This window comes from Episyrphus balteatus, chromosome 2 (genome assembly GCF_945859705.1).
Source record: "Episyrphus balteatus chromosome 2, idEpiBalt1.1, whole genome shotgun sequence".
NCBI lineage: Eukaryota > Metazoa > Arthropoda > Insecta > Diptera > Syrphidae > Episyrphus > Episyrphus balteatus.
Genome location: NC_079135.1, coordinates 37381836 through 37409757, shown reverse-complemented (window position 1 = coordinate 37409757; position 27922 = coordinate 37381836). Strand labels below are relative to the sequence as shown.

The window sequence follows — 27922 nt, the reverse complement described above, 5'->3', positions numbered from 1 at the left end:
ATTATTTATTTTAAATTTTTAATTTAAAAAGCTTAAGAAAATATTTTATTTTTAATAAAAATTATACACATATGTTTAAATCTATGGATATATATCTAAGCTAATATACTAACTTCACAATATAAAGCAATTTATGTCCTTATAGTTTTATCTGAACCGTTTTCCGAATTCGAATTTTTAAATTCATAACAAGAGTCCCAGAATTTCTTGAGTCGTTGATCTTGATTGGAACAAAATTCTCGGAAATCTTTTAACATTTTCAGTTGAAAAAGCTCTCCATCTGGAGAACAATTGATAATCAAGGATTTCCACTTTTTATTTGCAATCATATGATTCCATGACCAAAGGAAGCCAACCTACAAATAAAACAAATATTTTTTGATAAACCAAAAGACATTTTTTTTTTTTCTTAATATTAACACTTACTTTTTTTGGAACATTTGTATGGCTGGTGTGACCATAAACAAGTCGAGTTACATTACCTTCCTGTCGACTTGGAGATTCAATTTGTTGGTTACCCTTGGAACACCTAATTAGGATAAATATAAGTTTTAAGAAATTATGTACAAGTAATTAAGAATAGTAACACAAAAAAAAAAAACTTGCCTTATTAAAACAAACATGTTCCCTGAACAGTGAACATATTGGAATTCCTTTGGCAGCTAAAATAGATTTTATATTCAAAACAAGTATTTTAATTATTTAAGAGTTAACTCACGTCTTTATGCAAGGAAACATTATTTTTCACCACACAAGGCATAAATCCATATCTCGTTAATATTGCTTCTTGGAACAAAAGCATTCTATCACCTCGAGTTTCTTCAGCAAATTCTAATTTAACAAAAATGGTTATTTTAAAATTAATAAATATTTAAAAAATGTTCCAAAAATATTCACCTTCAAACAACATTTCGTCTTTGCCAAGGAAACAAGTATTTAGTGGTATAAAAATGGGTCCCCTCAACGGATCTGATTTTTCAGTAAATGGTTCTGCAAGTGGATCAGCTGGGACTGGCATAAGTTGAAAACCACATTGTTGTGCTTTTCGTTGCCATCCATATATCTAAAAGCAGAGTTAATTTTAAATAAGAACGAAGGTTGACATTCTCCTTAAATGTACATTGCAATTTTCACGAAAATGGATCTAACGATTTTTATACAAAAATGTAAATGTAGCTTTTTTAAGTAAGGTCTGTCTTCTGATCCAAAATACTCTTCGATTAATTTAATTGAATGTTTGTAAAGATAAGCTTTTCAAAGACAAATAACAAAATTTTCAAGAAAAAAATTTTGAATTAAAAAAGAAATTGAAGTTTTTTTTTTTTTAATCAATTTTTCGAAAACGGGACATTGATTTTTGTTGAAACTTTGGTTTTAGAATCTACAAAATGGTGTATACCAAGTTTATTTTTATTTATTTTTTTTTTCAATAAATTATTTCGCTAAATGGGTTTTTATTTGAAATAATGGCGGGAATTGTGTTCCCTTTTCGAATTTTCGATATTATCAAAGAAATTTAAGCAAAAGAATGATATTCTGGGAAAGGACCTATTAAGAACCAATATTTCTCAGAATGTTTAAAAGGTGTTAAAAGGTGTAAAAAGTGTTATACAGAACTGCAAAAATAAATGAAAGTTTAAAAATTTTAAATTCTACCAAATCGTAAACAATTGGTCCAGAAGCTGTAACCCATTCAACAACAATTTCAAATGCATGTCCAGGTTGCATAACACTATGATATTTAACATGTCCCCATTCCATGCGATCACTCTTTTTATTGACATCAATTTCCAAATGTGAATGTTTATAGATGTTTCCTAAAACAAACAAAAGTATTATAAAGTATTATATTAAGCCAAGTAATTACTTTGTCTCTGTATATTGCACCATGTTTGAGGTGGGGGAGGGCTTCGAAGGAAATTGGGAATTTTATTTTGAGCTTCTTGAGCTGCTGATTCGTTTGAAGATAATTGCTTTTGTCCCTGAATCTCAACTTCAACCCATTCGTTTTCGAATGCACACAAATCATTTAGTGGCGGAATAAAATCTATGAATGTTAAATAAAATATTTTTTTTATATTGATTTTCAATTATGAAAAATGAACATACCTTTTTTGTCTTGTATACCAATGAAATATAAGTAATATCCAGGTACAACTGGTTTATTCCAATCTCCAGATGCATGACAAATCATTCTTTCCCTGTAAAAATACATTGCAAGAAAGAATAACAAAAATACAATAGTTGTTTTTAAAGAAAGTATTTTTTTTTTTTGTTTAAAAAAATGATTATAGGTATTTCTAACGTCCATCTAAAGTTTTGAAGGTAAATTTACTAAATAAAAACGATAAATGATGTAGTAAACTCAACTTGTTAATGTGCACCGTAGCACACTGCACATAGATAAAGTTATCTTAGGTTTGAAAAAAAAAAGTTCTGATTAAATTATAGTTAAAAATTTTAGAGCGCAAGTTTGAAATAGATAAATAACGTATTATTCTAAAGCTTTAAACCATTGGTGGAACAAGGCTAAGAACAATCTATTTCCAAAAATTAATTAAAAATTAATTAAATAATAATAAAAATGCATTTCAAAATGAAACGGATGGCTAAAGATGGGTTAGCTCAAAATAAAGTATATTCACTATGGCGTATATGTGCTTTTTTTAATAAAAATGGAGAGGGCCAACAATTTTCAGTCGAGTTCCAAGGACTAAGGTGAGATGTATATACCTGCACAAGACAATGGGGTAACAGTCCATCGCATTACCCATTCCTTTTATTTTCGTATAAATTAAGGTGGGCAAAAATAATTTTGAAACATTCCTGAAAATGATAGCCGTATGGGCCTGGCTACACAGTGTTGTGCCCAATCACGTTCCAATTCACATTTTCTAGGAACAAACGTCAAAAAGAGGAAAATCCTCACCCCTCTTGCCTACAAACTGACTGGTTAGGCGATTGAAAAATCACCGTGTAGCCCGGCACTATTATGATAGTGTGTTAAAGGCAAAGGAACTTCTAGTCTAAGATTCAAGTTTGAAATTTCAGTCTACGATTTCAGTCTTACTATTAAGTCTGCTATTCAAGTTTGTGACTCAGATCTGTAATTCTAGTCTCCTGCTCCGGTGCCTTACTATCGTTTACGACTCTTATCTGTGATTTTTATAACCGAGTTTTGCATGTATGAGAATGGAAAAAAAATCTTTTTCAATATTTTCTGACTTTATTAAGCTACCTATTGGTGGCCTTAGTCAAAATATAAATTCAATAAAACATACAAAATGCATTTCACACCGAAAAATAACAGACAACTAAAAATTTGGTAAGGAATAAAGAGAAGACGAATGTTCACTATGGCGTATACGTACTTTTTGTTTACTTTCTTGGGTTTTTGGGGACCAAAGATTCTTGAGTCACATCCCGTATTTAGGAAAAGGGTTTAAGGCAAAGACACTTCTAGTCTATTATTATTAACGTTTGCGATTTAAGTCTGATACTTAAATCTGTGATAGAAGTTTTTGCATCAAGTCGACTAAGGTCCATTTTCTTCACTCGGAGTTGAACATAACTTGAGAATTTTTAACATCAAAATTCTCAAGTTTTTTTCAACTCCGAGTGAAGAAAATGGACCTAAAGCTGCTAATCAGATCGGCACGAGTACGATAACTTAGGCGACAAGAATTGATAACGGTATTTTGTAGAGGAGTTCAATACAATCATCTTTCACTATGGGAGGGGGGGGGTCTATCTCCCCCGTTTAGGCGGGAGAGGCAATTTTCTAAAATATATGACGTAAAATACAAAAAAAATTATTAAAAAACAACGGCAACACTTACAGTTATGGATGATACCTTTTTCAAAAGCCAGAATTGTACAGTTAATTTTAGTTTTTAAATCAAATTATTTCAAAATTTGCGGAAAAAGTTAAAAAAATACACATTAAATACTATTTTTGTCAAGACTGTCATTTTAAATATGAAATTAATCAATGAAATAAACTGACTCAATCAATTTCTTATCACATACTGAAAACCATATGCTTCTATGCCTTATAGTTTCCGAGAAAATTGAAAATAAGAAAATTACCTTTTTATCAGATTTTCATTTTCTTGACTATTTTCGTCAACAGCTTTTTATTAACAGCTTTATAATTTAAAAGTATAATGCCTGGCCCTCTCGCGGGTTCTAAGGATTTTAACTACCTTTTTGGGACCTCTGTTCCGCTCAGACAACTTCGTTGCTTCTCTTAGGCCATTTGAAATCTAATCTCGCGATTTTTTTTTAATGGTAAAGATATGAAGTTCAAGGCGTATCAAAGTGAGATGGGTAACCCTCCTGCTTGGACACACAATAGGATTTGGGGTGGGGTCAAGGTTGGGTATGTACAAAGTTTCTTTTGAATTCGAAAAAACTTTTAAATTCTGAAGAAAATTTGCCTACACCCAAACTCGCACCAACCCCAAATCCTATAATAGTGAGCCCAAGCAGGGGCGTTGCAAGGGGGCATACTGCGTGCATGCATTATTTTTATGTAAACACGAAGACAGCTAAAAAATACAAATCTGATAAAAAAGTAGTTTTTTAATTTTCAATATAATAGATTTCAATAGATAAACCCTCCCCCTCCCATAGTAAAAAATGATTGTATTGAACTCCTCTACAAAATACCGTTATCAATTCTTGTCGCCTAAGTTATCGTACTCTCCCCATCAGATCTGTTATTCAATTTAACTATCCAATTCTGCGATGCAATTATGCGACTCAAATCTATTATTCAAGGCATCCGACTCCTGCTTGAGACACTTATATGCAACTCCTATCTTTTGGGACACCTTTCTGTGACTTTTTTCTTACTCCTAGAGTCAGTCCTTTATGTTATTTTGAGTGAAAAGTCGCATTTTATATTTGAATATAAGAATCCATTAAAAATTTTGGTTGTGCAACAAAAAAGGAAATCATTTCATTTCGTTTTTAAATTAAACTTACTTGCGCATTGATTCAAGGATGTCGAGTGGATTTTTTGTACCATCAAGGCGTGTTTTCAACCACATTAAGGCATCATAACAAACAAATGTACACGAAGGCAAGCCTTGCGTTGGTTCAAAAAATCCAACTCCGGTAGTTGGATGTTTCATAGCTTCAAATATTTCCATAAGAGTTGCATTTGGACGTAGTTTTATCTCACCAAGGAACCTAAAAATATATTCCAAAAATATATCTCACAACAATGATCCAAAGCAGCAATTTTGTATTTAAATTACGCATCATCTCGATCTTCGTTGACATTTATTTCTGAGTTCAATGCAATCACTGCTGCATCAGCAGCTGGTGAAATTCGTCCACGTTCGAGCGGTTTTGTTCCAGCTCTAGAAATGAAGCTGTAATAAAGTTTTTTTTGTTTGTTTTCAAAACAAAATTGCATTCGATTAGTAATTCATTCATTATAGTGTGTGCATTCTGTTTATTTATATTAAATTTTTTGTTTTAAATTATTTAATTAAATTAAAATTTAATAGTAAAAAAAAAAAAACTAACCTTGCTGCATTAATAAATTGCTTTTCAATTATTCTATTCGTTGCATGCTGAAAGCCAAAACCAAAAAATAAACAGAACAAATGTAATGCCTAAGTAAATGTAAAAGTGCTCTTTTTTATTATTACTGTAAGTGTGTGATTATTTATGTAGTGTCAGATTAAAAAAAGATGAAAAAGAAGAGTTTAAAAGTTAAGAAAAATAAAAAGGATGATAAAAATATGATAAAGGAAGTGACTTGAAATCGATGGTTATATCGATCTGTTTATTTAAAAAAAAAAAGCTATAGATATAAATCTTAAAAATGCTAAACGAAATATCATTAAATACATAACTATGTAAGAAAATACATAAATACAATGCAATATTCAAAGTAATTATTTCTGGGATATGTTATAACAGTAATTTTACGTAGAAGACCCAAAATCACCGGAGAACAAAATTAAAGACCATTGAATATAGTATGTGTGTATGAATGCACCTGGTGAATTTTTATACACTCCTGCTCAAATTTAACGCACATCCTATTTATTTTAAAGTAAAGTCCTGCTATTACTTTATGCCACAGCATCATGGTTATTTTCTCAAATGAGACAATAGTGATCTTAAATTAAAGGTATGGAATAATATGTTTGTCGGGAAGATTTGGGGAGAGATTTGCTGAAGTCTGTCTGTTAACCCGCGAGCCTTTTAAAGAAGAGTCATAAAATTTCATGGAGTTAAATCTGCTTTACAACACCTACGGAGTTAGCGAGCCTTTCTAGACCTAAGTTAAGTACCCAAAAATACTTGACTGATGCCCTGGAACAGCATCTGGTTCCAATCACCCCTAGATTTGGTCCACAGTTTAGTCTGATGCACGATAATGCATGCTAGAGTAGTTTGAGAATATCTTCAAGATTTTAATATTCCAGCTTCGGATTAACCACACAGAAATCTGGATTTGAATTCAATAGAACATGTGTAGGAAATATTGAAAAGATGCATTCGCGACCGAAATCCACCTCCAAGCAGTCTTGATCAACTGAAAACTTCAGTGAAAGAAGTGTTAAAACAAAACCTTCAAAAGTTAATTAGTGGAATGGACAAACGACTTCAGGTTGTCATATGCGCTAGAGGAGACTATACCAAGTATTGCATACAATTATGGGAAAGAACCGTCACCCGCTTCCATTTTTTTAAAATTTTTCTTCTTAAAAATAAAAATTATTTTATAATCAGTTTTCAGACCTTGAATTGTTAAATTTGGTTTATCTTTTTTTTGGTTGATAATACTGTTGCAGTTTAGCATTTTTTCGACTTGCTAAACAATAACAAAACACAAAAAAATGCACCAACGAATTTTAAAGCCTTTTAAAATAAGATGCAGGGGTATAACTTCAGACGAAAAATGTGTGCGTTAATTTTGAGCAGGAGTTTATATTACACGAGAAAAAAGACACTAGGAAAATTTCTGCTCGGCTTTTACCTAAGAAGAATACCGTCTTGAATAAAGCGGACATTTTTTTTTAATTTCTTGAAAGTTTTAATTTAAAAGAATCCGTTCAATTTAATTAGAAAATTCATTTTATTTTTATGTAAATACATTTTAATTTAAAAAAAGTTGAAAAAATTGACAGCAACTGGGGATCTATTCTACAAATTTTGGGTCAATGTGAGTGCTTAACTATCAGGCTATCCCTTGGTTCTTGGTACAAGCAAATTCAAAAACTCCAGCATTCAGTTGACCTGAGAACTGGAGCAATACATAATCATTTTTATACAAAAAAAAAACCGACTTCTATGGATCAAAACTTGGATTTATGATTTTCTCATGAATTGTCAGAACTGGACGAAATGAGACCACACTGCAGGCACCAGCTTTCGAATACAAAAAGAATTATCAAAATTAGTTCAACGTTATAAGGTAACAAACATACATCGAGATCATATCATAACAGAGCCGAAAAGGAAGAAGAAGGAGTAGTAAGATAGGTTAAGATTTTTGATAGATCAATTAAAAGTCAAAAGTAACTTATTTTTGTTTGCTTCACACTGAGTTAAAAATGAATTTAAAGGAAATTTATATTTAACTTTGTTTTAAAATTTTAAGTATAATAAAAAATGGTGTCAACTTTTTGTAAATATCCGAATTTAAAGATAAAGATTTAAAATAAAATCGATTCACCCTAATATAGGCGACATTTCTAACTTTAAAATCATACTCGATACTTATGTCGTTTTCGATTGGCTCTCCGGAAGCGTCCGGAATCATTCAGAAGACTTCTTAAACCGTTTTATTGGCATGAAAATGACAGCCAGAACGCTTCTCAGAAGAGAAATTCTCTTCTTGATTTCAAATCAGAATCAAATCAAGAAGCACTAATACATGAATACTCACATGTCAAAGATACACTCAATCATTGGGCACGTTCAGGAAATATTAGGGACTAAATATTTAGGCAACGTCATTTTCTGAACGGATATTTGAGTAAATTGACTAAATTAGTTTGGATATGATGTTATTGTCAAATTTCGAAATTTAATTAAGACCGCATGGGGCAAACACTGAATTTAACTTTACTTTAATAAATAAATAATATTAATTGTAACCGATAATGCACTTTTAATTCGTTTTTCACACAAATAAATTCAATTTTGCTAACGAAATTCTGTAATTAAAAACAATCAGCTGTCATGTTGACAAAAAAAACTTTCCTAGATTATTAGGTGAAATTTTCTTGCCTAATTTTCCAGTTAGCTTTCCAATAAAATTACCTAAATTGGAAGGATTTTTTTTGACAGTTGACCAATCAGAGGCCGAGAAATTACCTAAATATTTAGGCCCTAACGTTTCTGAACCTGCCCATTGTTTATTATTATTTTTCATTCAAATTTTTTTCGTTTTCTGAAATTAATTTGTTTATTTGTTTTCAAACAAATAAATTAAGCTTTTAAAATATTTTGCAAAACGAATTCCCGATTAATTTGTTGAATATTAGTTACTATTTTCTTCACATATTAATTATTTTTCAAGTCTTATGCCATATTTGACATTTTAAATTTCACAGAAAAACAAACACAAACACAAAAAAAATTGAATTGAGTGGAAGCAATTCAAATGTTTTATTGGATTTCAGAATGAGTTAATCCTTGAGTGATTCCAATCGAAAACGACATTAATAAAAACCGATAATCTGTGTAAAATATTTAAACGTCAAAATTAAGTATGATGTATGATATTTTTGTTTTAATGACTTGCATATTCAAAACTTGTTTTATATCAAAACTTGTTTTGTATCAAAACTAGTTTAGTGACTGCTTAAGGTTGCAATTTCTAGACCAATTGTGTAATTCATATTAACCTTTCAAAAATATGGAAAATTCTTAACTTTCAACTTTCAATTTGATTAATTCAAAATCAATGAGCTTACTTACGCTTGCATGGTGTTGATTCAGAAAATCCTTTACTGTTTGTAAATTATAAAAAAAACCTTATAAATATACATACATACAAGAAAAGTAAGACCTAATGCAATAAAATTTTACAATCTATAAAATCAAATCAATCAAGATCGATGATCTAATTAATTTTTGTTATAACATATCCCATTGCATATAACACTAGCACTGACCCGTACAAGTTCCAATAATTATTATTTTAAATTTCGAAATAGAAAAAGACTGATCTATGCCAATGGTAAATGAAATGCCAAAAATATGATCGGACCAGCCAGTGAACGTGTTCATCGCAACAATTAAAACAAATAATATAAAAAACTTACGAGAACCAACACCTCATAAAGCTTTTCAATGCTCCAATAAACCGCTTATAAAAAGCCAAAGCAATATTTTATAAATATATAAGATAATAAAAATAATTATAAGCAATACAAAATATTTATAAAAAATACAAAAATATAATACACTATACAAATTATATTAGAAAAAAAAAAAACAAAATTCAACACAAACTGTTAAATATTTAAAATTGCACACTCATTAGCAGCAGAAAGCTTTCAACTTTCAATAACAACCTGGGTCTTTTATCTGGTAAACGATTACTGCCGACACGCTCTCGAAACGGAGAATTTCCCAGTCCCTATAAATTGGTATATACAATAGAAATATTATTTTCTTGAAAAATCTCATCATTACTAATTTTTGAGAAAAAAATTGTTTTAATTAAAAACAAAAACAAAAAACAAAAATGTTAGATCAAAATTTCATTTTTGATTTGATTTTTTTTTATTAATAAAGGTTATCAACTGGGAAAATAATGAACTCAAAGTTAAATTGAAATTAAATCCGAGCGCAATCAATTTTGACCAATCAATCAATCGACAAAAAAAGGTGGTGTAAATTAAATAATTTAATGTAAAGTAAAGTTCAGAAACCTGATTGGGTGGAGCTCTCGATATAATGCTCGTGCTATGGCGTCGTCGAGTTAGATGACTTGGCGCTGTTGGACTGTCCTGCAAATGATTAACTTCAAACATAAAGCGGAAAGCATTCAATAAAGGTTGCTTTTTTTCAAAAATGCAATATCAATAAACAAAATAAAAATAAATCAAAATCAACATAAATACTGTTATATAAATAAATAAAATAAAAATACAATAAATTAGCTTAAATAGTAGTTTTTGTAGAAGAACGTTTTCAATCTACGCACATATGACATGTATTGTATATAGGTAGGTATTTTTTCCAAGGACGATTTTATACATGTTGTGATGAGGTGAAAGCTACAAATTTTCATTGAATATGGGTTTTCAAAAACAAATAAAAAGTAAATAAGTAAGTATGTTTAAGAAAGTTCGCGCTATATTGGCGAGAGAAAGCTGGAAAATCAAACATGGTTTAGAGAAATCATAGGAGTGAGTTGCTGTGATTTTTTTCTTTTTTAAATTCAGTTAATTTCAAAACTAAACGCATTATTGGCACATATTTTTGCCTTACCCTTGCCTTGCGGTTATGTAGACGTTTTATTTTATTTAAATGGACTTCGACAAATTTGAGGAAATCATCGATTTGTTGTTTGGCAGCATCTGGGCTTGGTTCAGTATAGATGTCACATCGCAAGCATCCGTGCTCCAGGATTTTGTTCATTGCAACGATGTCCTTAGGTAAGAGATACATTCGATATCGCCAGTATTTTAAGCTCTAAAGAAAATAAAATTCAAAATTAATATGATACAGAGAAAAAAAAATGCATTATGTTACATCAAGCAAAACATAGTCAGTATCGCCACGAGTACAAATATAGTGATCCATATAATTCCAGTTGAAGTGCTCAAGCTTTTCTGTTGTAAAATTAACGCCTGAAATTTCATACGTGTCATGTTGTGGAGCATGAAAGCGATAACGATAATCCACATTTATGGGTGGATAGGGATGTCTGGAAATTTGGTAAAATAATTTTATTGAATACATGAGATTAATTGTTTAACTGTTGAGTTAAATGTTGTTGTTGAATTTTTCATTTGTAAAATTTTTGTACCTCGATTTTATAACAAACTACCAAACTAAACAGATAACAGGTGTCTCAAAATCATTTTAAATACTAGTTAATGGTTTTAGTAATAGGAAATAGTTTTTGAACTAAGAACAGCTTAAAACCGCTTCAAAATGCACCAACTAGAAAAACATTTGAATATTGAACTTAAATAAATAGAGTTTTACGACTAGGTGCTTCGTTACTTGGTTTTATAGTTTAACAATATCTGTAGATACCTACTTAAAAAAAATATTTGAAATCTGACAGAATAAAACGTATTTGTGGAACGAAGACCCATGATAGAGCAAGGCCTAGTGACTAACACTTTTTAGCTTTTATTATATGCGTGAAATAAATGAAACAAGAACTGTTTTAAAAATACAATCTATTTACTTTCATTTACAGTTTTTTTTTTTTAAATGAATCGAGAATATTCACTGTTTTTCTAGTACACTATGGCGTATAAGTATTATTTTTTTCTTTTTCAAACAAATACATTTATACCTACAACGAAATGAAAATCCGGAAAACAATATTCAAAACCAACACCAAAAGTATACAAACAACAAAAAACTATTTTAAAGTTAGTTTTAAATTCTCACCTTGGTTTGTAACCAGTAACAGTTATAACTGAACCTCTCCAAGATATTTTGTGAAATATTCTTCCAATTGAAAGCAAATACTCCTCTGTTATTTCTGAAGGAGGTTTCATTTTTAGCACTGATGATTGCTGTTGTTGTTGTTGTTGTTTTTGTTTCAGACCACCACAACAAGGTGCCTGAGATGGACCTTGATTTTTGTCTTCCAGCACTATCAATTGAAATCCTTGAGCTAGGCGTTGCGATACAATTTCCTTAAAGACCTCCTCTGTGGTAAGAGGTTTACGGTAAATAGCCCGACTATTAGCATAGTCAGAATTAACATCGTCCGGCAACAAAGTATAATCCGAAATCACATAATCATTGTGAAGTGAACGTTTATCCGGAAAATAATCAGTTGTTATTGGAAGACATGCCGGTATAGTTAACGACTTCCAATCCACTCCTAAAAATTTATTTGAAAAAATAATAGAAAAAAAGAGGAATTATAAGTTGTCTGCTTTTTAACTTAAATTTCTTTTTGAAGAAGCCATCGCCATTAAAAATCGAAAATTAAAATAAGTCGTAAACCAAAATACTAACGGTTTTGTTTTCTGTAGCAGAATTTAAATTTTAACTCATTTTTTTAAAACTTGTGTTTATAATATTTAAAGAAAATTATGATAAAATACAGAATTAAAAACAATTTAAGATTCGTGCAGTATAATAACTAAAGTTATAGTCAAATGTAATGTGCTTTAGTTTATGGATGCTTCCCAAGACCTCAAGTTGTGTATTTTTGGTGGTAGGTATTACATTTGATGTATATGTATGAGAATATGGTAATTATCTGTTTTTTGTTCATGCGTTAGAGGTGCTTGAAATAAATGAAAACTAGTTGAATAAAGTTATTTACTATATGGCTAAAAGAAATAAAACAAAGTGTTTTATTTACTAAAATAAAACAGTGCTACTTACTTAATTTCAATTCATATCAGTTTTAACTACATAATCAAGGCAAAGTAGTAAAATAAAAATTGTTGACTTTTCAAAGTCATTAAAAAAAAAAAAGAATTCTATGGTAATATTATAATGACCAAAAATGATATTAATCGCAAACAATTCGTTTTGATGAGAGCTAACTTTTCAAGCTCAATTTGATAGCTATTTGCTACATTTTTTTCTACTGAAATAAAATTTAATAAATGCCTGAGCAACTAAATAACATCAAGATTTTTCATCGGATACAATCAACTACAAAAAATATTTTTTTACAATCACACAATTTTCATTGGAAAAAACATTTTACAATTTTGTATCAATATTTGGATAATGATAACTACATTGTGTTAAATACATTGGAGGATAATTCAAAAGATATAAGTAAACTTTCGAATTCACCATAACAATTAAGGTAAAAAGATCTATGAAGATGAAAGAAACGAGGGTATGACAGATAACGTCGACTTAACCTTACAGCCTTCCCGTTCCCATCCTTTTTCTTTTCGTTAAAACGTTCTATACAAACTTGTAGGTGATTGTAAATTATAGTTTAGTGGAATAGGTCATACACCTCAACTCAACTGCACTCTTACCAATACTCTCGATAGCTATTTTCAGGACACATCCACTTGAAAATAACTGTAAACTTATTTAAACGAATTTTCGTGACATGAGTTGAGCGCGTATGAATAAAAAAAATTGTCTTTAAAAAAAACTTAAACAAATGTACAAAACCTTAAAATTAATAAATAATAAAATCATGTAATACTTTTTACTATTTACCAAAATACTTAAAAATAGACTATAAGTAGCACTGCAAGTTTACAAGCAAATAATTTATTGTGTATATTGTAAATAAAAAAAAAAAGGTACAGAAAGTCACCAAACCAAAGTTAAAATAAATAATTATTTAGTTCGCAAATATAATTGAGTGATATTTTTTTAACGAACGTGAGATATTACAGAACAAAAATAATTGCAATTTTAAAAGAAACAAATTTATATAGCGTTTTTTTGTTTAACTATAAAAAAAATTAATAAATATATTGCCTTTTGCAATTAATCAAACCTATTATTATTCTTGTTCTTCCTGTTGCATCCAATTTGGTTTTCATCAAGCATTCAAAATTTTATTCCAATGTTGTTTACACATACAACAATTTTATTTTCCGCACAAATTTGTATTAAATTGATTTTTTCCATTATAATTACGAGATGAGATTCAAAATAAATAAAAAAAAAAAATATGGAAGTAAACAAAACATTCAAATGAGTATTACTTAATTAATATTATTATTTATTAATGAAATTACTAAACTAATTTTGTTAAATCCCTTTTGATTTTAAATGCTGAAATTTAATATTTTGTAAGGGTATATGTTTTAGCTTTATTCTGCCATCCGATTCGTTAGAATTTTCCATTTAAAGTGATTAAGGCCCATTTGCTGAAACGAGTCTTAAATATTTATGTGAAACATAAACCCTTAAGTTCTACATTACGGTTTGCACGAACTTCAAACTGTCTCATAAATTCCTCTAAGTTTAACATAACTTAGGGGGAAGAAATAGTAGAACTTAAGCTGTTATGTTCTACCTAGGCACTTTTATTTTATGAAAAAAGCAAGAATGTCGCTCAAAAATTGATGTCGGTAGTACAAAGGACATGAATTATTATCAATTTAATAAAAATAAACTTACATTCATTAACTTAAACCATCCACAGATGGTACAATTTACACCACAGTTTTTTGTATGAGGCACTATTTTGCTGTCATATTTCATTGACTAATTTTGACACACCAGCACATTTACACACACACACGAATAATTTTTGTTTAACCAATTAACACTTATTTTTGGCTCAAATATACTTTTTTACACTTTTATTCCGCAAGATAAAGACACAAACTTGAAAATTTAACGATATTGTTGTATATTAATTGCTAAATTGCTCAAAATCTATTTAAATTATTTGACGTTTCTATTGATTTGACTTTTGAATTTGAAGTTCTCAGCGATTTATATCATGAAAGTAAATCATTGCTAGGTTTAACATAAATATTTTTTAGCAACTTAGAATAAACTAAGTAAAACACAAGAGTTATGTTCGACCTAGCTAAGATGAGAATTTATGACTAGTATGAGCAAATGGGCCTAAATAACTTAATTTAAGATTTTTAAAGGCAACTCAGTTTTAAAATTATATTCTAATCGTAATTTATATTTTTTGGAATTTTATGGCAGTCGGATAGCACAATAAGGTTGATAGATTAAAACACAATTCAACTGAATATTAAAATTTAAAAAAAATGTTTTTTTTAAATAAAATCCACATTATTACATGATTCCAAACATCTGAGATTTCTGCATATTAAGAAATGTTGGAAATGTTACACATTTTTTGTTTCAATATTTTGATACCAAAACTCAGAAATATTGCTAAGGGCCAATTTTTCAATAGTCAGTTAAACAGTCAGTTAGTACTTATTCCTAAGGATAGGGAAAAATTCAATTTTTCAACAAGTAGATATAGCTTATTCCTAAGAATAAAACTATCTGCTTCTTTCGGAGACGAATAAAAATTATTCTGAGGAATAATCTCAACAAAAATATTGTGTCAGTTGTCAAAGCTGTTTTGAAAGAATTTTTAAAAAAATACAGTGGAACACAAGAAAACAAAAACAATCATGAATAAAAATGACGTTTAATTTTAAATATTTTTGAATTTGACAATTTTTTTTTGTTATTCTGTAGAATAAATTATTCTTGATTGAAAAATTCAATGTTTTTATCTGACTGTTTATGAGCCTAATAACTTTATTCGTCGAACAGTTAACTGACTGTTTATTAGAAGATTGAAAAATTGGCTCTAAGAATTCTTGTTTATAACTTAAGGAATATTAAGATGTCGGAAGCATTACAGAAATCAGTTCTGATTAGTATTATAAATTTTAAATTTAAAAACGTTTAAAATATTTAATTTCAACCAATTAACATTCACGTTTTTTTTTCAAATAAATTGTTTTTTTTTTTTCCGGGTGTTACACAATTTTCCAGGACATTTAATACAGCAATTGGTTAGTTTTTTTGTTTAATGCCATCTAATACAATATTTATTTATGTGGGAATATGGTTTTCCTGGGTTGCATTATTACACAAAAAAAGTGCCTATTTCTAATTGGAAAAATAAACACAGTTTAGTTGATGACTCTCGCAGGGCAGGAAGAAGCAAAGACTGTTTCATTTCAGGAGACGCTAATTTGTTCGAGTCTGATTTGAGTCGTGGATTTCTGGTTTTAAATTGACTGTAAATGGCTCAAAAGTAAAAATTTACAAATTGCGAGGTAAAAGTTTTAAGATACAAATGTCTAACACTATTTGTAATTATCGTGGTCTCAAATTTGTACGCGTATTATTTGAATAATTTGGAAACAACTTGGGGTGGAATTAAAATTTGTTTCAATGTTCATTATTCTTTTTCGGTTAATTGAAAATATCCAATGATGTTTTTATCAAGCTCAAACACATAAAATTCTACTTTGAAGGAATCATATTTCATATGTTTCATGAAAATGGAAGAAGAGTTCGAACGGCTAAGGTGGCAAGGATACTCTTGCAAGAGGCAGAAGCCCAAAAAATAGCTGAATTTGAAATCAGAACTTTAGGCGGATTCTGCATGAAACATTTTGTATGACTTACACCAAATCAGTCTAATTCTAATTACATAGTATATTTATATAGTTGTAACTATAAAGAGCAAACAACGAAATTAGAAGTATTTGCTTAAAAAAAATTTCACACTAGTACAAAAATTCCTCAGCGACAAATTCAAGGCAGAGGGTTGGTAATTTAAATTTTGAAATACTCCTTTAAATACTACCTTTTTTAAGAATAATAATAAAAAAAAATTAATTAAATGGCTCCTAATCTAACATTTTTTTTTAATAACTTCAAAAAACGTAAAAATTTTGTTTTCACCTGAAAAGTATCAATTAGAATATTAAGCTAGGAATTGATTTTTGCTTTTGAAATTATGATTAAAAAGTATCTTGTTTTACCTGTTGTCAAAGCCGGTGTCCATTCTTGTTCACCTGTTGCTCCCCACAGGAATGTTAAACTTTTTGCCGGTGCAGCTCTAGATGTTACTGCTGCTGGGCCTGCTGCACTTATGTTAGAATTACGTTTCTTAAAATCTGAAATAGCAATCATGAAAAGTTTTATTCAACAATATATGTAATAAAATGTTCCTACGGTCTAGAGAACACTCATCTCCATTACTGGATGTATAAGATCTGCTTAGAGAGGAACAATTTGAGGTATGATCATATTCGCTAGAATTAAATCCGGATGAATAGTTTTCAGTGTTGTTGTTATCATTACAGTTGATTCCGTTCACAGTATTACTGTTTGTAAGTTGTTTTGTTGGAACAGCTTGGTAATGATGCTGTTGTATGAGTACTCCCGTTGGTCCCTTAAAATAAAAACAAACAAAATCAATTTATTTTTTTCAATTGATTTTGTTAAAAGTTGATGAAACTACCTTTGGAAAAATATGTGTCCAACGTCGACGATTCGATGTTAGTTTGATGGTCACATGGGAAGGATCGAATGGGTTTATTAATGCTCGACCTGGCCTCACAATGGGGGCAATTGATACAATAGAACGACGAACATTCTTTTCGGAAGCTATTGTATCTGATAAATTCGGCGAACCAGTCTGAAAATAAAAAAAGAACACAGAATTAAAAAAAAACTATGTTTGTTGGACTTTCTGTTATTACCAATGTTGAAAGAACACCAGATGTTCCGTGATGAATATCTGGATCAGACATTTTACGTCGTCTATTCGTAACTCTCAACGGAGTAAAGCTTTCCATATCACAAAAATTGCTATTGGTATAGGTCTCAAGACTTGGCACAGATGTTTTCTTTGCCCTGACAACTCGTTGAAGGGAACTAAGAAATAAAAGAAAAGAAATTGATTTTGATGATGAATATTTTTTAGTAATGTTGTTTACCATGTTCCTTGAGCGGGAGGCAATTGGAAGATTTGCGCATCATATGCATCGTAGTCGAAAAGTGAATTATGAATATATTCTGATTGATTACAGCTTAGGAACGTTCTTGTATTTTCCTTAAAATGCAAACATTATTTGGTTATTAAAAATCAAGTTTTATAAATAGAATATAAAAATAATATGCTCGTACCTTTTTATTTTCATTTCCAGCAATTGTCGCTGCAACTAGCGGTGTAAGTTTAATTCTAGGTATAAACGTGGAATATGCCACTTTTTTATTTGTTGAATAGAAGCTCAAATTTATCCAATGTGGAAGTGAGTAATCATCGGCTGATGTCAACGATGTGTCTTTGTTATGGAATTTTAACAATGGAACTGCATGCAAAGGCTGTTCACCGACACACACTAAATCACTTCCTACTCCATTGTCGATTATCTAGAAAAATGTACATTAATTTATGTTAAAATAATGAAAATTAAAAAACCTACTCTTTGTTTAGTTATATTGGTTAATTCACGATCAACTTCAAAAACACCAACTCCAGGTGTAAGTACCACAGAAAGTTGCCCAGTTCGATCAAAACTTCTGTCCAAATAATGTTTTTCAAAAGTATTCAAGGATATATTCAAAACTTCAAGAAAATTTCCTTGTGCGGCAGTGCTGTTTGTTGCTGTTGGTATACGAACATTTTCTCGTTCATGATAACGCAACACCGTCGACTGATATGATGTGAATAACTTTCTCAACTGCACCAATATTAAACACCAATCATCGTTGCGTTCATTTTGTATGGCAACGCGATAGAAATCTTCATAGAATCGTCCTTTGTAATCCATTTGCAAACAATCACGCATATGTACTGGAAATTCGTCTAAACTTTTAGCAGCATAAAATGTTCTTGAAAACAGAACAATGGTTACTTCGTGATTGCAACCCAGTTTGTTCCATTTTGTAAATAATTCAGTTAAAAAACCGTTGACGGCTTTTTCAAAATATAAATCACCATGGATATCAAAATCCCACATTTCCGAAGACATTTGAAGGAACAAATACACCATTGAGGTACTGCTGCGAAAAACAATTTTTGTATCTTCAGTTATAACTCCGCAAGATACACGATCTCCTTGTGACCACATTTCGTATACTTGGCATCGAATTGATTTTTCGAAACAATCAATTTTCTTATTAATGTAAACGCATGTATTTGTCTATAGAAAAAATAGTTATTAAACATACATTTTTTTAATATTTTAGAAACATTTCTTTTGTTTGGAAATATCAATTTTGTAAAATTGGGACAAATTTTTAGGTTTAAATTACTAATTTTTTTTTATTATCTAAAAAACGCGACTACAAAATGGCATACAATTTTATTCAATTTTGTTGTTGTTTAAAAAAAAATAATTTAAATTTTTTTCTAAAAATGCATCTTAAAAATATTAGGCATCAAATTCCTTTGAGAGGTCACTTTTCCCCCTCTAGAACGAATTTTATGTTTATTTTTTTTTTAATTTAATTTGTTAATACATTAAATTTCAGCACAATTCTTATTATTATTATTTATTAAAAGCACATAAATGTACAGATAATACAGGTAATACAGTGATAGCTACCAAGGCTTATAGGTGGACTTAAAAATAAAAGAAGGAAACATATTTAGTGTAAACAAATTTGCAGGGGGCGATCGAAGTGAAGATTATGAACATGGAGTTACATACTCCCATTTGATCGCCCCCTGCCCAAGGTTAAAACGAGCTTATGTTATATGCTATTTACAAGGTCTGTTATTTCTAATAATTTAAATACATTTTTAATATTTTGTTCTGACGGAACTTTCAATAACGAGGATAAATTAGTTTTGAACAAATTATTATAGATGCTGGTGAGATGTTGTTGATTTTTGGGCAATCTGATGTGAGGTGTTTTATGGAAAGGATAGCGTTTGAATGACAAAGTGAGCAGTTTGGTTGATTCTCTTTGGTCAAAAGGTGTCTGTGAGTCAGTTTTGTGTGTCCTAAGCGGAGATGTAGGAAACATCTGTTCATTTTGGTAGTGGAAGCTGTTGGATAAATGGGTGGTTCGGCTTTTGGGGTGGTGGCAGAGTAGTAATGCAAATAATGGCTCCATATTTTCTGATGTTTCTGGAACCAGTAGGTATTTGCAAGTTTAGTCTCTTTTAATCGGGCGATACAGTTGAAATATTATATTATCTACTTGTTCTAAAACTACTTTGTACTTTTGAATCTAAGCAACCTATCAGTTTATTGTTTTATTAATATGAAAATATTTATTTTCACTCTTTGTTAAACATTGAAATTTATTGTGGCGTTTTTCTAAAAGCTTTTTGTTAATATTCATATAATTCCAATAGGTTTTGGGCCCAGGAGACGAATAAGCAATTTTTGATTTTCGCATTTGTTGCGAGTTTTTTTTTTCAATACATTTTTTTTTGAACGGCATTTGTTGCAGAATTATTTTCGTTGAAAACGATTGAAAAAAAAAATGGCGAATCAAGAATCTATCGAGAAACTGGTTGGGGGTTAGAATTTTCACATCATATAATTCCAATAGATACCTTGAAATTTGAGTAGAGTTGCATACCAATTTGGGTGCATTATCGGTATTTTCATTTCAGTTATTAGCCGTGTTTTATTGGTAACTCAGTACTTAGCTTAGTAAAATTTTACACGGTAAGCAACAACAAATGATTGCTAAGGATAAACAAAAGTTTTTTATTTGTTGGTTTACAGAGAAAATTTTTTTCTTAACATATACATTTTTTACCCTTCAACAATAAAGGATTATAAAAAATAAATAAAAATAATCGTTTTTTGTTATTTAGAGCATAAAATGTTTACTCAATAAAATACTGAGTACCAATAAAACCCGGCTATTATTAATAAAGAAATTTAGTATAAAAAAGAAAAAGAGTATCTTAAAAAAATGCAAAACTTTAAGGACGTTTTGGAATTTTTTGTTACATGGTAAAAAAAATTAGTATCCGGTCACTATGGTGTATGTGGAACTTTTTGTTTAGACAAATTTTTTGTTGGTTATGATTTTTTTTTTTTGTAAATAAATTGTAATAAAGAATGAAATAAGTTGACCTTTCTAGAAAATATTTGCACCATTCACTGTAATTATGATTGTCATTAGTGAAAGATTCCAAAAGTTTGGTCTGATTGTATGATATTAAAACCACTCTGTATTTTTGGATTCAAAAAAGACCGGACCCTTAATGAGGTACAAGTAGAAGATAAAATATAAAGCGAAGAGAATGAGGAAATAAAAATTCAAGATCTCATCTGCGAAATATTTTCCAAAGAACCCATGCATGATTATTTGAAACCCCAGTACCATGTGGACGACCATCTGATGAAGCTACTCAATTAAGCATTTCGAATAATTAGGACACCTTAAACGAGGACATTCTACAGTAAGAGAAAAATATTAAGGGGCTCTACCCAAAGAGTTTCTAAAAGATCTCGCTAGCAGGGGTTTTAAATGCTAATGGAAAAAGCTTTTGAATTCGTATTTGACTCATTTTAAGTTGAAATGTCATCATGTAGCGAATTTTATTAAAGACTTGTCCAATTCTATCTAATTCATAAACTAACAAAACTCTACCTATTTTACTTACCAAGTGTGTTTTCAAGCGCCACATTTCCGATCGACCCATGTACTGATCCTTGAATGTTATTTCAATTGAATCCAAGGCCACATCAGCAGCATTAACCAAACGCATAACAACAGCGGAGTACGTCTTCAAGTTGAATGTAGCTGCAATGCTCGATTCGATGCTTATCACGTCCCGTTGATTGAGGTCACTGAACGCTGTAATCTGAAGCAGCAGCTTGCAGTCTTCATCTTCCGATGGATATATTTCAACGACATCACCTCGTTTTGCATCGGGGTGTTCTTTTGGATTTAATACTAAATCAGCAGCTGTAGAATTGATTTTATTATAGGAATAGTTTCATTTCTTTTGTTCTATTTCCTTATTAAGAAATTCTACTTACTATTAAAGGACTTTTGATGCGTATAAAGTTTATAGATTTTCATGTTTTCTATTAAGTATTTTACCTTACAAACATGCTAAGATGTTATTATTGTTTTTGATAAGAGGAATTCGAGAAATTATATATTTTTAATAAAAAGAAAACAATTTATTACAGGAAAAAGATAACAAAATGCACTGGATGATGGATGTAGAACAAAAAATCAACTTTTGTATGCAGTTGTCAAAATCAGCTGTGTAGTGTTGCACAAGAAAAACAAAACATGTTTCTGCAACATGATAAGCCTTCAGGCATTTAAACATAAAGGCACGCATTCATTAGGGATTTTTTTTTGTAAGCAGGCGTTTGGACAGCTGAAGCGAAACGAAATTTTCCATACAAAATTTCGTTAACGAAATCTTGAACGAAATTAAATTTGTTTTGTTTTTGCTTTAAAACTTATTTTCTGATGTTTTTTCTTGAATTTTTTTTTATTTGTATTTTTTATTTTTTTTACTTTGCTATACTGATAGTATTTTTTCATTATCATGTTCGCTGTCGACTTTTGGAGTCTTCAGCTGCGTATTAGGCTTTAAATGAAGATTGGCTAGTTGAAATGACCAGCGTCATTAATTTGTGAAATGATGGCCGTCACTTTTGGAAAAGACCCGCACTTATTTCATTTCACTTCACTTTAAAAAATGACGTGCTTCAGTTTTGAAATGACACGCCACTTTTAAAAAACACAAGCGTCACTTATAAAAATGAAGCACGTGTCACTTTTAAAATGACGCGTGTTATTATTAAAAATGACGTGCCTCACTTTTTAAAATTCCGCACGTCTCTCTTGAAAATATGACGCATATTTACTTTCGAAAATGACCCGTGTCACTTTTGAAATGACAAGCGTTTATTGTGAAAATAACATGCCGCTACACTTCCGAAAATGATATCCACCACATTTGAAAAAAATGACGCGCGTCACATTTGAAAAATATGGGTTTCACTTTAAAAATAACGCGCATCGCATTACCTATAAAAATTTCGTGTGTCACTTAGAGATAGCAATAGGGATGGCGGTTGTTAGTACAAAACCGGTTTTTTTCCTTTCGGAAACCCGTTTTTGGAAAACCCGGTTTTCGGTTTTTTTTTTGCTTGATTTGACAGTAAAAAAAAATTTAACCTAATTTGTCAACCAAAAAAAAAACTTTTCGAAGGAAATCACTGAGCAAAGCTTTTTTTAGTTTGATTTTGTTATAAGAGTTCTTAACTCACTCTTCGTAGGAGTTTTGAGGAATTTTTCAAGCTGAATATGAATGAAAATTTATAGTTATGTATATATTGTAAGTTAAGAGAGGGAATGAATGTTTTGACGGTTTTCAGTTTTTGTCTCGTCGGATCTTTTTTTATTCGACGTTTTTTTTTCAGCCGGTTTTTTTCGGTTTTTGGTTTTTTTTTTGTAAAAACCGGTTTAAACCGCGAGGACAAAAAACCGGTGACCGAGCAAAAAAAACGAAACCGGTTTAAACCGGTCGGTTTTTCCCATCCCTAGCATACCACACGTCACTTATGAAAATGGATGCGTGTCACTTTTGAAAATATCGCGTGTCACTTTTGAAAATGGCGCGCGTCACTTCAAAATGATGCGCGTCTTTTTAAAAATGACTCGTGTCACTTTTGAAAATATGGCGTTGCCACTTCTTTGAAAAACGACGAACGTCACTTTTGAAAATGAAGCGCGATTCATATTATGGATGCACGTGTTTACTTCTGAAAACAACGCTTATTTCTGAAAAAACGCAGGCCACTTTTGAAAATGACTCACGTCAGTTCTGAAAGTATCGCGCATCACTTTTGAAAATGGCGGATGTCACTTTTGTAATGTCGTTTTCCAAAATTCAAGAAGTGACACTCCTAGCTATATAATCACTCCGAAAAGGAGTGATTTCAAATTCCAAAATTGAAAAAGGAGTGAATTCTTCACTCCCAAAATTGTGAAGGAGTGACGGAGTGATTACCAATACTTCTACATTTGACTTCATGGACTGCTTGTCAATTTGTTGGGTGGTTGTTTTAACTTTTTTTTGTGAATGAAATTATATTATTATTTACAAAAAAGTATTGTAAAAAATCACTAAAAGTGAATTTAAAAGATTGTGTTATTATTTTATTCATTATTTCGTATTACAAACACATGCAAAGCAAACTTCAAATCACTCCACTTGTCAAATTCTTCGTGAACAAATTCCAAAATTGCACAAAAAAGGAGTGATTAACTCCCATAATTTTGGAAAACGACATAAGTAACATCAATAGGTCTGTTTGGGTACTGCCTAAAACAGAAATATTTCTACTTTCTTCAACATTTTTAACCCAATTCCTGTTTGGATACTCTGACTAACTAACTACAAACATGGCGGTGTGGCTTTTTTCTTGTTTTTTTTTTTTTATTTATAAAGGTTTAACTACATAGACACCACTTTTTGAAAAAGTACAAAAGTGAAAAGATTTTTTTTCTGGCTATCGCAATTGTTTTGTGATAAAGGGTATACAAATTATATTTTAGACCAAAAAATAAGCTTTCTGCATCATTTGTTTTAATTTTTCATCCCGAAAAACTATACAAAAATGCGTTTGGAAATTTTCACTTTTGTACTTTTTCACTTTTTGAGCCAATGTAGTTAAGGCTTAAAGCCTTAAAGCCTATATTTTTGTTGTTGTTGAAAAAGTAGCAGAAAATTTTGTGCCAAAAGCGTTTGGGTACTTTTACACAATTTTTCTTTCTCTGAGAGGATTTCATCCCCACTCCTTAAAATTTGACAGGTTTCATATTTTTGTCCAAAAAGAACCCAAACAGACCTAATAACGCACGTCATTTGTTTAATAGTGGTGTAGGGTAGAGTTGCCTATTTTCGGCCGTCTCCAGTTTCCGGGCACCTTTCGGAAAATGGTTATAACTTCGGATTTCGTAGGGTTTATTCCAAATTTTTGCTCCATGCTGTTCTCTTATATGTTAGAATAGCCGAACAGCGAAAATTTGGAATAAACCCCTTTGAAATCACTAGTAATAACGATTTTCCGAAAGGTAGCCAGTAACTGGAGACGACCGCAAATAGGCAACTATACCCTACATCGTTTAATATTTCGGAGCTGCGTGGAAGCGATTTAACTGATTCATAGGATTTTAGACTTTGTGATTTAAAATGAAATCAGTCAAAATTGACGTACAAAAAAAAATGTGCTGCGTTGTTTTACATGAGTTGAGCGTGTCCTCCATTGACAACTCTGTTCAACTTGTTGGCCTCTACTGTTATACTTCTACTTTTGCTTGAAACTTGACGTCTTCTCTATAAAATCCTCATAATCCCATCACCTCCCCCGCGTTCAATTGTTTACTTCCAAATTGCATTTGTTTTTTTTTATAATCACAGACTTGTATTTTCTTTCTCATCCTAATAAAATTTATAATTCTAAATCAAATCACTTCTGCAAAAAAATGAGTGGATTTGTTGCTGTGCACACTGGTACGACATAAATCCATTATTCAAAAATCACATTCCACTTTTATTATATATCTACATACATACACGAAAAATTTTCCAACTTCCAAAATAGGTGCAGGCAACAGCATCGATGAAACCAAATACCAGCGGGTGATCAAAGAAGCTTGCATCCGGGCGAATGCGATTTTAAAAAATGGTGGCTCCTCATTGGATGCCTGCGAAGCAGCAATCATTCGCTTGGAAAATTGTGGCAGTACAAATGCCGGCTTTGGATCAAATTTAACTTGGGATGGAAAAGTCCAATGCGAAGCATCCATAATGGATGGTTCCAATTTACAATTTGGAGCATGCACAAATGTCTCCACTGTAAAGAATCCCATCCAATTGGCACGTATAATCTGCGATAGACAATCCAAAATGCTATCAATGGATCGAATTCCGCCAATGGTCCTTGCTGGCGAGGGTGCTGCCGAGTATGCATCCGAAGTTGGATGTAGTATGATTGAAGCTGACAAAATGATCTCATCCAAAGCCAAAATCTGCTACAATCATTACAAGACTAAAGTTTCCGATTGCGAGAATCGGTATAATATCAAAATCAATTCATTGGATACAGTGGGAGCTATTTGCGTTGATGCAGATGGCAATTGCGCTGCTGGATGCAGCTCTGGGGGATTGATTTTGAAAGTTTCAGGGAGGGTGGGACAAGCGGCCACTTATGGTGCCGGGTGTTGGGCAACTAGCACTGCAGATATGTCTGTTGCCACATGCACCACTGGCAATGGGGAGTATCTGATGAAGACGCTTCTTGCCAAAGAAATTTGTACTGATCTAATGTCGTCCGAGTGCGGAGTGACAAGTCTCCATAAAGTATTCAAACAGAAATTCATCGAATCTCCATTTCTGCCTGCCGATCAGGATCTGTATGGCGGTGCATTGTCGCTTGTATTTCATCCGCGTTCTAATTGCGGTGAAGTCATTTGGAGTCATACAACAAAATCATTCTGTCTTGGTTTTATGAGTACCGAGTACAAAGTCCCAAAGGTTTATCATCTTGAATTTTATTTAAAACTGCAATAAATATTGACTTTTTCTTATTTTTCAGTTTTTACTATCTCCGCTGCCAACTTATTGTACCCCAGGTAAATCGATTGTTGTAAATGGACAACCCTTTAGTTTTAAAAACTAACTGCGCTTTGCATTGCATTTTTCAAAAAAAAAAAAAAAATAATAATTATGTATTTTCTGGATGTGTTCTTGTACATACAAAAAACATGTATTCACTCTTCCAATTTTTCCTCGTCGTCCTCCTTTCTGGAATTTGTGAGAAAATATAATATTAATTAAATGTGTTCTTTGATAACCCGCCTAATTCTTAAGTATTAATTAAATTTATGTCTTAAATGTAGTAAGTAGGTCATAAGAGTAAAATGATAATATAATTCCTATATACTTTTGTAAACTTGACCAAGATGTAAAAGTGCATTATTCATTTGAAATACTTTTTAATAAATTAAATTTTTTTGTTATATTTTTGAGAATTTATATTATGGGAAGGAAACAAGGATGAAGAAAAATCTTTGGAAGTTCACACGTTCGACTTCTCGGGAAATAAAAATCAAATTTAGAATTTAACTCGAAAGGAATTCCAGTGATTAGTAATATCTTGTTGCTATCTAATTAATTTTCAAAGATTTTATCTAGAGTTTCTTTGGAAATGTCTTTCTTTGGATTTTTTTAGAAACAGAAATAGGTGCCGTGAACGGGTCTAATTTGATCTTGAAGAAGTAACTTTACATTTATGAAATTTTATTAGGGTGACCCTGACGCAGCGGTTGTAACCATCTCCATTTTTTTTGTTTCTAACATGACATTTGTCGAACATCAAAACCCTGATTTTTGGCACTTAAGAAATTCGTTTTTTAGCGCCACCTTGCATAAAAGTTGTTTTTCTTGAATATTGAATCAAACTTTCGGCTAAATGCGAGCGTATAAATTAACGAATTTCCATAGCAAATGTAGTCTAATTCTAGCGAATCGCTCTCTACCCGTAATACGAGGTTATCAAAGTTCGAATCTGTTTTTGTTAAGTTAACGACATTTTTTCATTTATTTAAATTTAAATGGATTTCTAAAGAAGAAATTTAATTCCTTTAGAAATCGTCACAAATTCAATTCAATAAAAAAAATTCACATGCGCAATTTTAACCTCAAAAAGTTATTGTCATAGAACTTTTGAGACTGCGGATTCGAGTTAAGCACACAAAAAATTCTAATTTTTTTTTTTCTGTAGCAAAAACCTTGTTACCATTGTAATGTAATAGGACAGAAAAATCGAACTGAATATCAGAAAATTCAAAATAATAGAAATAGAATTGAAAAGCTGTTTAAAAGGGACATGGTTGTTTTAAAAAAAAGCCATTTTTTAAGTTTTTACCTTTATAATTAACAGTGATATTTGATTCAACATGAGTGAGACGCAAAAGTTAATCTTTTTTAACTGATTGGGTGCGTTCACGTACGCATTCGATGGGCTATCCAAGATACCTTAGTATCGGATACGTTTGTGAACACGAATCAGCTGTTTTTCAAATTTCCCATAAGATAGGTAGGTATCCAGAAATTTTTAGGATACCTTTGGATTTTTTGCTTGTCAACACATGTTTCCGATCAGCTGATATTTTATATGGGATTACAACAACACAAAGGTATCCGGATACCCTTAGATTATTACGTGAACGTACCCATTAATAGCTATAAAACGGATAAAAAACAAAACAAAAAAACAAATTTTACTATTGAGACCCCAAT

The 27922-nt window shown here is 30.8% G+C and overlaps 2 protein-coding genes across 7 annotated transcripts; one reads left to right on the top strand and one right to left on the bottom strand.

Annotated features, from left to right (window-relative positions):
- Window positions 1-74: 74 nt before the first annotated feature.
- LOC129908771 (GATOR complex protein Iml1) lies at window positions 75-21831 on the bottom strand. Of its 6 annotated transcripts, none has more exons than XM_055985525.1 (25): window positions 21630-21831; window positions 21251-21555; window positions 18099-18818; window positions 17800-18045; window positions 17610-17725; window positions 17373-17547; window positions 17132-17308; window positions 16843-17062; window positions 16650-16784; window positions 13661-13681; window positions 11614-12055; window positions 10738-10912; window positions 10474-10677; window positions 9912-9989; window positions 9552-9616; window positions 5265-5381; window positions 4990-5196; window positions 2110-2201; window positions 1868-2047; window positions 1657-1817; window positions 898-1063; window positions 719-831; window positions 607-662; window positions 427-529; window positions 75-356 (listed from the first exon to the last, which is right to left on the bottom strand). In XM_055985525.1, exons 1-25 carry the CDS (start codon window positions 21670-21672, stop codon window positions 132-134), a joined length of 4542 nt encoding a protein of 1513 aa, XP_055841500.1. In that variant the 5' UTR covers window positions 21673-21831; the 3' UTR covers window positions 75-131. The 6 variants fall into 6 exon arrangements, with proteins under 6 accessions (XP_055841500.1, XP_055841501.1, XP_055841503.1 ...); XM_055985526.1 differs by having other exon boundaries at window positions 5265-5369; XM_055985528.1 differs by lacking the exons at window positions 9552-9616; window positions 9912-9989 and adding an exon at window positions 5539-5627.
- Window positions 21832-24929: 3098 nt separating this feature from the next.
- On the top strand, window positions 24930-26345 carry LOC129909940 (threonine aspartase 1). The gene is made up of 3 exons (XM_055987115.1): window positions 24930-25132; window positions 25224-26155; window positions 26217-26345. Exons 1-3 carry the CDS (start codon window positions 25105-25107, stop codon window positions 26298-26300), a joined length of 1044 nt encoding a protein of 347 aa, XP_055843090.1. The 5' UTR covers window positions 24930-25104; the 3' UTR covers window positions 26301-26345.
- The last annotated feature ends 1577 nt before the right edge of the window (window positions 26346-27922 follow it).